This window comes from Fringilla coelebs, assembly GCF_963513975.1.
Source record: "Fringilla coelebs genome assembly, chromosome: 8".
Classification (NCBI taxonomy): Eukaryota; Metazoa; Chordata; class Aves; order Passeriformes; family Fringillidae; genus Fringilla; species Fringilla coelebs.
In genome coordinates, this window is record NC_140066.1 from 4,853,309 (window position 1) to 4,864,667 (window position 11,359).

An 11,359-nucleotide genomic window follows, 5' to 3' on the forward strand; every position below is an offset into this window, starting at 1 on the left:
AACACATGCAGAAGCAAAAAAAACAAAAACAGTTTTCTTCTTTACACCTTACCATATTAACAATTAATAAATAGGTGTGCAATTAAAGCATCCTCAAACCAGATTCAAACTCCAGAGAGCATTATTCAGGCTGAATTTAGGATTTAAATCCTGGGCTTCTAGTTATTCAATTTGTCAAATAACACAGTGGTCCTGCTCACAACAGCTGGCACTGCTGTGCCTTTCCAAAACTGACAGCTGATAACGTCACCTGCAAAACCCAGCTCTGACTTCCCCTCAGCTGGTGAACAAAGCTGGTAACATCCAGCCTCACAAAACCCGGTCTGTGGGACAAAGAAACTGTGATAAAACTGAGGTTTTAGTAGCAGCAAGGATTTTTAGGGGTAATAAGGATTTGTGTTATTGGGAGAATGAAGAATGGGGAAATAAGAAGGGGCAGCAGAAGGATGATCCTACTGCTGTATCAATAGGGATCTCAACAGAATTATTGCGTCTTCATTTTAAAATGGAACACCTCTGGCTGTTGCAGCTACAAAAGGTGTCACGACAAATGGTCTGTGGGCACAAAAAAAGGTCAAAGGACCCTGATCAAAGTGAAATTCCTTATCCAGGGCCTTTGATATAAACTGGAGATGGCTGAAACCAAGAAACTGCTGAGGTTGCAGTTTGAAGAGAGAACTTCCTTTACACTCTGCGCAACCACATCTTCCTGGCAAGGGACAGGAAGATCACAAATGGGACATCACCGTTTCATCATTGCTCCCCAAATTAGCGAAATCGCTCTTGTAATTAGCGAAATCACGGCTTTTCTCACTCCATCGGATACCTGGCAGATAAGCACACAAGAATCCGCCTACAGCTGTCAAGCTGATAGCGTATGTTTTGACAGCCACGGCACAAAGGTCAGCCACAAACTCGCTTATAAAGGTCATTTTTCCAGCCTCCAGGGTGGAGGCAAAGGAGAGGGATTATTCTGGACGTTCAGCAATACTTCTCTCCTGTCACAGCAAAGAACAGAACTCCCATACACAGCTCACGGCTCGCACCTCCCCTGCCTGAAATAATCCCTAAACCACAGGTTTTTGCGTTTCCAAGAACGCCCCGCTGCACAGGCACGCTTTGTTCCGTGTGGGTTTGGGTGCATTCCTCCCCGGACAGATTACCACTGTGTCCAAAATGCATCAAATCCATTGGAAAATTTTATGGCAAACTTTAAAAAAAAAAAATCAAATAAACCAGCAGAAAGCAGCCCCAAAGATTTACGTCAAGATATCTTCTGGTTCTGATTTAAAACCTGGAAAACGCACACACAGCCAGAGGGACCCAGAGCTCCCATCCCAGACCCAAGGAGTAGGGGAGGGCGGCTGGCAAGCGGAACGCGCTGTCTGGCTGCAATGGCTGTGATTTGCAATTCGAATTTCTACCCGAGCCGTGCCCTGCCTATGATTCCTTTGCTTTGCCGCGCGTGTTCTGAAGCGCTGCTGAGAGCCTGACGGCGGCGGTGAGCGCCTCGCCGGCTCCTTCCCCCGCCTGGCACCGGGACAGGGGACACCCAAAAAGCCACCAGCGAGGGGGGCGCTGCCCGGACCTCCGGCCGTGCCTGGAGGGGACCCGCGGGGCACAGCGGGACAGGTGCGGGATGCGGCCGAGCGCCAGCGGAGGATGCTCGGCCAGCGCAACCATCCATGCATCCCGCCGCCCCGAGTGATGGATGGGCCGGTGAACACCCGAGCGGTGCCGGAACTGCCGCTGCCCGGGGATCCCAGAGCAGGACAGGGACAGAGACCCGCGGGGACCGCCCGCCGCCCGCTCCCCGGCGCGTCCCTACCGTGTGCTCGCGGCTCGCCATGGTGCTGCTGCGGCGGGCCCGGCGGGCCGGGGCTATAAGGGCTGCGGGACACGTAGTGCGGCCCTGGGCCGGCCCCTCTCGCCCTGCGCCCGCCCCCGCCCCCGCCTCCTCCGGCCCGGCCCCCGGGGGAACCGGGCAGGGCGCTCCGGGCCGGGGGGCGCGGCCCTCAGCCCCGGAGGAGCGGCGGAGAGCGCACGGTGAGCTCCGCTGCCTGCCCGGGGAGAGCTGCCCTGAAATGAAGCGCTTGGGGCTCTGCTGCCACGGCCGGGGAGAGGAGAGGGAGGAGGAACGGCAGCCCACACAGCGCTACTCGGTGAAAAAGCAGCTCCCGAGGAGGAGGATGATGATAAAAGTGATGTTTAAAACAAGCGGTGCTGGAGGTCCCTGAGGGTTTGGCAAAAATACAGAAAAAGTTGAAAGGAAACTCAGAGGAGCCTCCCAGCAAACAAAGGGCAGCAGGTGAGAGGAGAGAAACGCCGTGACTGACAGCTCTGCCCCAAATCCTCAGTTTCCCACTGCTGGAAAAGCTCAGGTCCCTGAACTCTGCTGAAACAGAGGAAAGGAGAAGCAATGCCCTGGTGGAGAGAAACCGCAGCACAACCCGGGGATGGCCCGTGAGCCAGGGACAAAGAAAGGAAGATCCTGGCAGGTGGGTGGGTAATTCTACACCTGAGGGTGAACGGTGCCATCCAGCACGGCACTTGTCCTCCTGGACCACTGCCTCCTGCTCCTTACCCATCCATGGATCCATCCCAGAGCCACAAGGATGGCTGTGCCAACTGTGCTGCCTCTCCTCTAGGAGGAGATGCCTCACTTCTCCTCGTGCCTGCAAGAGCAAAGCTCCCTCCAGGTTCAACATGCTGGGCCTACTTTTAACTCTTCAGCACATGATCACCAGCAGGCCATAAAATATTCCTGTTCCATCTCTGTCCTTCATTCCAGCAGAGTTTAAAATCATTGAGCCCCTTGAAGGAAAAGGAAAAAGGTGTTGGGATTTTGTAATGCTCCCCCTTCTCCTGATGAACTTTTAAAACAGAAAATGGGAAACCCCAAGGGAGCAGTGAAGGGATAAATGGGGTTCCCCAAATAAGCACTTGTGGGAAAACGGGGACGTGAAGGAATGGGGCTGGAAGGAGACAACAGCACCTGCCCAACCAATTCCCAAAGCCAGGCAGCTATTAGAGTGTGATCAGCTATCAGCTGAATTAATCCCCAGTGTAATTCCAGTTAAACCCATGGCATTACATTCAGGATTAACTCAGCTAAATAATATCAGGGTTGCTTTTGAGCATCACTCATTCCTTGCTTTTCCTCATATTGTTTTTCTCAATTAAGGGCAGATTAAATTTCTGCCACAGAAACAACACAGCAAGGTTGGAAGAACAGGGAAAGAAGGTTGAATACAATATCCAGTGGAAAAGTCCATTCTGGCACACTTTAAATTCACATCTTTGTGAATTACCTTGCCTTTCTGAACCTTTAGGAAAGCAGAAGGGTGGAAAAGGTGCCCCACAGACCAAGGCCAGCAGGGAAACACATTTACTGAAGAACAAGGAACAGCACAAAGGGGATTGTGAAGAAGAACAGGCACAAAGAGGGGCTTCTGTAACGACAGACCACTCTAAACACACAACTAGAGCCACACAACTGGCTCTAGAGAGGGCATTTTTGAGGGAAACTTTTTTTTTTCATTAAAAGTGACCTGTAGAAAGGAAAGGGGAAAGACAGAAAACTAGTGTTACAATGTAACAGAAAAATTAGCATCCAGAGCATGTAACACCTCCATGTTTCCCCTTGATACCTATCAGTGAGACAGAAAATGAGTCAACATTATCTCCATTTGTTGCATCATTCTTCACTTCTAACTTCAAAGTTATTTCCCTTCTAGGAATTAAACTGACTGAGAATTCTAGCAAATAATATTTTGTGTATAGGAGATCTAAGGGGTTTTAACCTATTTTTCACTTATTTTTCCCAAGCACAATGGAAAGAATTGCATGAACTTTCATTACATTAAGCTATAATAACTAAATATATTTGGATATTGTCACAAGTTTTAATTTGTGTGGGGCTTTTCAAGCAAGTAATGAAGAAACAATCAGAAACTAAGCAAGAAAGAAAAAAAAAATCTAGCTGCTTACCTCAAGAAACACACAAATTAGTGACACTCAATTTTACTCAATGAACTTCTTGAGCTATTGAACAGGAGCTTCAGCCTCACACAGCCAGGGAAAGCAGCAGCATCACAGCAAAGCAGGCAGGGGCTGCCCCTGGATCCCTGGCAGTACCCAAGGCCAGGCTGGACAGGGCTTGGAGCAGCCTGGGATGGTGGAAGGTGTCCCTGGCCATGGCACAGGGTGAAATGGGATGAGCCTTAAGATCCCTTTCAACTCACATCATTCAGGTATTTCATGATTACAGGGAAGATTTTGATTTGTGGGGATTCTCACTCTGTTTACAGGAGTAAACTGGGACCCCTCTCCTTACTGGGAAAGACAAAAGAAAGTCATGCCCCTGTCACCTGCCCTGTGCACTGGGATTCAGCATTTTCCTGCAAAGCCTGTACTGCCCTGATCCCCTGATCTCAAAGAAACAATAAATCCCTGGAGAAAGAGCTCTCAGGAGCCCATTGTGCAAGCTGTTACACTAACAGAGAGCAGAATCTATTTATAACTCCTCCAAACAGGCCCAGCAAGCAGCTGCTTGTGAGGCATTTGCTCCATCCATCTTCCCCATTCCAAATCACCTTCTTAGTCCAAATTCCTGTCCCAGCACTGCCCAAGGAATTGCCCCAAAGCACCAACACTCAGGCCAACATTCCCAAGCTGGCCATGACCAGTGGGACAGCTTCACCAACACCTTCTGCTACCTACAAGGTGGAAATGAGGAGTCCACATCCCTTCTGCTCTGAGCTATCAGCCCCAGAAGTGCTGCAGCCTCTGGGCAATGCCAGGGAAGGAAAGAACCATGCCTGGCAGAGCTCTCCCACAGGGAAGATACAGGGGGAGGTCACTGTCTCTGAAATCCTTGCAGGAATTCCCTCATTTGATCACTGCTGGGTGGAAAAGCACTCCACTACTCCCTGCACTCAAAACGACTCCTCTGCTGCTGCCTCTGCTCTTGTTCATTTGCTTCCCTAGCACCAGGGAACCTGCAGATCGAGGTTCAGTGCCTGTGGGGGTCCCAGTTGTTGGTATCTCTGGGTCTGGATTGAAAGCACTTGAGATGGTAGTTCATGTTTGGACTCAAGTGTTTATTATTTCTCATCAGTAAAACAGTCTCACTGCTGTGAGTTTGGCAGATTTTCATTGGAAGGCACAAAATGGCCAACAACCTCTTGGTACAAGGTCTTTTAAGACTGAACTGTCCAATTAAGAACTGACACCTGGATTATTTCCCTTTTAACCCAATAATGATCTCACAGAGCTGCAATGGGGACTTTTCTGCCCAATTACAAAATGCCACCCAAACCCATGAAGAAGAAGGAAGAAGCAGCATGAGGAAGAAGCCCAGGATGACACCCTGTGCCTTCCATCCTGCTTCCATCCACAACACACTAAAAATCCCCAAACCTCAATTTCTCACCTAAGTGATACACCCACACTGCTCTCTAGAATCTGTTGCACACTTTTGTGGGTTCCAGTCTATTCTGGAGTTTAGGAAACTTTCTCCATGAATGAGGGTCAGAGTCAGTGCTCCCCTGGGGCTCAGGGCACCCCAGAGCAGACAGAGAAACATTTCCAGTGCCCTGGGTTTCCACAAGTCCCTTGCTTAGTTTTTCAAGTAATGGAGACATGGTTGTTGCCTTCAGCACCATTTCTTCTCAGATTCTCTGGCTTTGTTTTGCCAAAGTGCCAGGGGAAGCTGTCACCAAGGTAATGGAGCATCCTGCAGTCACTGGGAGTGGGACAAATTCTGCTCATCCTGTCCTCAATGCATGAGGTACCTTTGAAATCTGAGTATTCCCCAAATGAACACACGTAACTCCTCTGCCATCAGCCTGCAGAGATACCAAACTGCCCCAACAAGCACTTCCAGCTTATCCACCTCACCTTTCACCCTTTGCACAAAGGGGGTTGAATTCTGTGTATAAGTCAAGGTGGATCTGCAGCCCTAAAGCCTCACTTGTGAAATGTCAAATCAGAAATGAGCCATGACAGCCAAGCACAGATTGCTGGAAGCACCAGAGATCCCAGCTTAGGGCATTACCTCCTAATCAGGAGTCAGCAATCAGGACTTTAATGAGAACAGGAAATGTTTTTCCTTTCCTTGTTCCATAATTCAAGCACACAGGATCATCCCCAACTTTCAGAAAGCTGGTTGAGAGAACAAGAGCTCCAGAAGTGACAAGAAATCAGCCACTGAAGCCTCTAGAACTGGCAACACCCACTGCTGTTGGGGACTGCCACAGCCAAAAACCGAGTTCCAAACCAGTTTGCCAGGATTTCACAACGGGAGAGAGGAGCCCAAGGCAGGAACAAGCTCTGCACCTACCTGGGTCTTCTCATAGTGCTGCAGAGCTCACTTTAAACAGCCCAGGCCAGGTTTTTAATGCCTCTGTGACACAGCCACTCCTGCTCCCCAGCAGGATCTTGCTTTCCCACACAGCCTCTGGGCTGCACTGACAGTTCTAAAGGATCCCAGTGCAACTGGTCCAGCCTAGGGGATGGCATCCCACACAGACCAAATCCCCCTAATCATGAGGGAAATGGTAAAAATGCAAATGAATCAATCTCACAGCTGCTTCTGTCACTTTCATTTTTAGGGTAGGGACAAACATGTCCTGTTCTCCAAGCACTGCTCAGCACAGGATCCTGGGGTGTCTGAGGCTGAGGGAGCTCAGTGGCACCTGGCGTCCCCTCCCTGCTGCAGCAGGGCCATCCCAGAGCCCAGGGCACAGCATTGTGTGCACCCAGCTCTGCCACAGCCCCAGGGAGCAGAGAGAGCCCCCAGGCTCTGTGGGCAATCTGCTCAGGGCCGGCACTGCCCAGGGCAGAAGTTGTGCCTCCTGTGCAGGGCAAGTGCTGGGCATCAGCTTCTGCCAACCAGATCTGTAAACTTGATTTTTCCCACTCACCTATTTTTTGCTTTCTTTTTTTCTTTTTTTTTTTAAGTAATATTTCTATTTTCCCTTTGCCTGTCTATAAACCTGTAGTGCCTTCAAGGTTTCCTTGCCAGTCCCACAGAACCCAGAGCAATCCCAGCTCCCACTTGCAGACAGACCTTATGCTCTCCTTCTGATTGCACACCACAGCTTCAAGATATAAAATATATAAAATACATATCCCTACCAGGGCCTGGACAACAGTCTACAAGGAAGGGAATATTGATTTTACTAGTATCTTTGCTTGGATGCAAAACAAGGATTCTTATCCTTTTGTGGTATGTCATATTGCAGTAAAGATATTTATTTATTGAATATAATTATCTACTGCAGGTCTGTTGCCTTTGCCCTATGTGATTTCTTATCCCTATCACAGACTTTGACCCATATCCCTACCTTGTTCCTTTTACAATACCAGAATAAAAATCCCAGCTCCTGAAAATTTTTCAGACTCACTTTCCCTACAGCAATCTGGGAACTCAGGAAGTCACAATAGAAGCCATATATGTCTTCTTCCAAAAGCAGGCTGGCAGAAAAAAAGGCCAAAGATATCTACAGAGATACCAAGCTGGCTACAACTGCCACCAGGACAGTGGGGATTGAAGTTCAATCAGTTAAGGAAGGGCCAGATTAACATCCAGCCTCTCCAGGGCCAGGCAGTGTTGGAGCTGGACAAGCCCAGACAGGTGGGAAGTCAGCTCCTATCACATTTTGAAGTCTAATTTCATCCTAATCCTTTGACAAAGCAGCAAGCTGTGACAGCAGCTCCTACCTGTCACTCCCTCCGTCTCCAGACACTCGTGAGCAGGAGCACCAAGCACAGGGAAAAGCCCATGGTCCCCACCTGTTTTCACTCCTGTGCAGAAGCAGATTTAGGATCTGCAATACACTGCTGGATTGTAGCACTTTCTCCCCTGTGCCATTCCCTAGTGGGGTTTGTCACACAGATTTCCAGACAAGCTGTCAACCATGACAGATGTGTGCTGCCACCAACTTAGAAAAGGTTTCTCTTAGGTTTCTCATGGTTTCTCATAGGAAAACCATGTGAAGGGAAACTTCTGGTTTGCTAAACTCAATTTTGCTAGTTTTAGAAGAATCCAGAGAAGCTTTTTTACCACTCTCATAGAAAAGCCACTCTTAGGTAGAAGTAAAAAGCTTTAAAAAAAATCAGGGTGATATTTACTGTTTGCGACAGGTGTTGAGTGCTTTATTCAAGCACTGATTTGGAGGCACCTCAAAGCCCATCCAGGGCCACCCCTGCCATGGCAGGGACACCTTCCACTATCCCAGGCTGCTCCAAGCCCCATCCAACCTGGCCTTGGACACCTCCAGGGATCCAGGGGCAGCCCCAGCTGCTCTGGGCAAAGTGGCCCAATAGGCATGACAGAGTTCAAAGCTCCTGAAAGCTCTCCCTTTCTGTGCAGGATGGAAACAATTCCTCATTCCCCAGCAGAGCCCAGGTCTCTGTTCTGCAGGCTGTGTGTGAGAGCTGAACAAGTAGGTCACATGAACCTCTGCTGCTCCTTGTCTTGCCTCATCCTTGGATGGAAGCTCATAGCACACCCCCAGATTTGGCTTTGACACCCAACTCCAACCCTGTGCCCAAAGCTGGGCTGATCAACACATGCAGCACCTCCTGGGGGAAAAGAAAAAGAAAAAAAAAGAACCTGAACCTGCCAAGAACCTCCTTGAGTCACCACCTCTTTCCTGGCTGAGCAGGGACATGGAGCACAGGGGCACAGGGCAGTCAGGCCTTGGCATGCTGGGAGTGGCATTTGTTCCCAGCTCTGCCTGGAAAGGATGCAGATGGCGACAGGGGAGATCTGCTCCAGGGCAACACTGGAGGATCCATCTCACCTGACCTCAAACCCAGGAGAAGAAAGGCAAAAGGGAAACTGTCACTGCAATATTTTCTGAAAAATCCCTTTGCCAGGATTTTTCTCCTGAGAAGCCTCAGAAAAGAAATATAAACAATAATTATCTGATTGCTGGGAATGTGGTTTGGAGGATGCTTACCAACAGGTGCATCCTTGATTGGTTCCATGTGAATTGTTTTTACTTAATGACCAATCCCAGCCAGCTGTGTCAGATTCTCTGAGTCTGTCACGAGTTTTTATTGTTCATTCCTGTCTAGCCTTCGGATGTCTCCTTTCTCTCTTTCTTTAGTATAGTTTAGTATATAAATTTCTTTTATTATAACATAATATCATAAAATAATAAATCAGCCTTCTGAGAACTTAGAGTCAATTCTCATCTCTCACCTCATCCTGGGGACCCTCACAACAACACCACAACAATTAATAACCACAGGAAACCTCCTGATTATCCCCAGGGATAATCAACCCCTGGAAACCCAAACATCCTCACTGGTGGGTTCAGGGCAGAGCTGCATTCCCCACAGAGGAAAGATGTGCTGCTCTTTGCCACACCAAGGCCCACGAGGCCTGAAGAACAGCCTGGTAATTCTGGGTTATGGGAGATGAAATCTGAACCCCAGAGGCTTTCCTGCAAGGCCAGGACCCAGCAGGATTTTGCATATGCTTCATGCTTGAGAGGGCTGGGAGCACGAGGCCCTGGGGAAGCAGGTCCTGGATAATAAAAGCAGCAGGCATGCAGGCAAACAGAGAAATGCAGGGTAGGGTTGGCAGCACTCTTTATACTGCAAAAAATGAAATTTGTTCTATGCAAAACCATGTGCAAGAAATGACCTGTGACATCTGGTGAGAAAGTTCTGTAGCAGAAAATGGGAACCAGAGCATGAAACCTCCATAGGGCCACAGAAAACAGCCCCTGACCAACCAAATAAATATAAAAATCTCGCTGGCCTAATGATTAACCTTTCTGAGAAAAAAGGGAGGAAGATCTCTGCCAGCACACACATGAAATAAGTCAGGTGAGGAGGAGAGATGGAGAGGGACCAACTAATCAGATCTGGCAAAGCCAAGACTGAAATGAGATGCCAGTGGCCTCTCCAGAGGGATCAAGTCAATGACCATGTCAGGACACACCAGGGAGACAAAGGGTGAGTGTAACATTACAGGCTGCAAACCAAACCCCCGAGCACTTCAAATCTCCCTTCTGCCACATGAACCAGGGACTGGAGCTTAGGGGATTGGGTTTTTTAATTTGATAGGTAAATGAGAGGCTGGACACGACCTGGCAAGCCCAGAAAGCCAACTCTGTCCTGGCTGATCCAGCACAAAGGTGGGATCACAGAGGAGCAAGAGCCACCTCTCTGTGCTTTGGACAGAACTATCTGATTGTTTGAAAATATTCCCTCTACCTCATCCTTTGTATATTTATTCTAACAAACCAATGATTCATTTCAAACAACCAAAATTTTAAAAATACAGGATATTGCACATTCATAAATATTAGAAAGTGATTCAAATTTTCAGAAGTATTTTTAGGCAACCAAAATCCACAGAGACCAGGAAATAGCATTAATAGCAAGAAGGAGCAATACATCATACACAGAGGACATAGGGATGTTATTTTATGTGGGGGAAGTGTGAAATAAAAACCTAGAAAAGTTCACAAGAATTATCATTTCACTCCTTTTCAAGTCAACAGCACAGCCTCACCTTGAACAGTTTGTGCAAGTGTGGCCCAGGAAATATATTTATAGGCACAGGGTAAAACCAAGCCAAAAATCAAAGTAGCAATGAGAAGAAGAGAATAACTTCAGCACAAGGAATAGAGAAGCAGGATGAGCCCCTCCCATGTGGGGAAAAGAAAATCAGTCACAAGTAGCACAAGTGTGATGCAAAGAGGTCAAGTGTTTAACTGCTCTCCCAATAAAAGTGCTCCAAGGAATGGGATGAATTGCTGGTGTTGAGGAAAACAACACTGAAACAAGATCACTATCACCAGAGCTGCTCCAGAACACATGCCAAGCCTCACCATTTGCATATGGTAACTAATTCTGCTAACTGAGAATGCTGGAAGCTCTCACTGTTTTCAAATCACAGCTCCTGGAAACGTGGCTGAAATTCCAGTCTAGCAGGAGACTGACATGAGAGGAGCTGGACCTTCCCAAAGCTCCAGCTGAGCTCCAGCATCCACCTCATCCCACTGCAAAGCAAGGCATGGAATCACAGAAAGGTTGGAAAGGACCTTGAAGCCCATCCAGTGCCACCCTGCCGTGGCAGGGACATCTTCCATCATCCCAGGCTGCTCCAAGCCCCAAAGTCCAGCCTGGCCTTGGGCACTGCCAGGGATCCAGGGGCAGCCACAGCTGCTCTGGGCACCCTGTGCCAGGGCCTGCCCACCCTGCCAGGGAACAATTCCTCATTCCCAATATCCCATCCAGCCCTGCCCTCTGGCACTGGGAACCCATTCCTCCTCATCCTGCCACTCCAGGCCCTTGTCCAAAATCTCTCTCCATTTCTCCTGTAGCTCCTTCA

At 48.6% G+C, this 11,359-nt stretch overlaps 1 protein-coding gene across 1 annotated transcript in view; it reads right to left on the reverse strand.

Moving 5' to 3' along the window:
• Positions 1-1,856, reverse strand: part of PAPSS2 (3'-phosphoadenosine 5'-phosphosulfate synthase 2) — a 28,680-nt gene extending 26,824 nt beyond the window's left edge. Inside the window, exon 1 of the mRNA XM_084210697.1 lies at positions 1,829-1,856. Coding sequence (XP_084066823.1) covers positions 1,829-1,849 — 21 coding nt within the window. The 5' untranslated portion in view covers positions 1,850-1,856. The remainder of the gene's footprint in view (positions 1-1,828) is intronic.
• Positions 1,857-11,359: the final 9,503 nt, after the last annotated feature.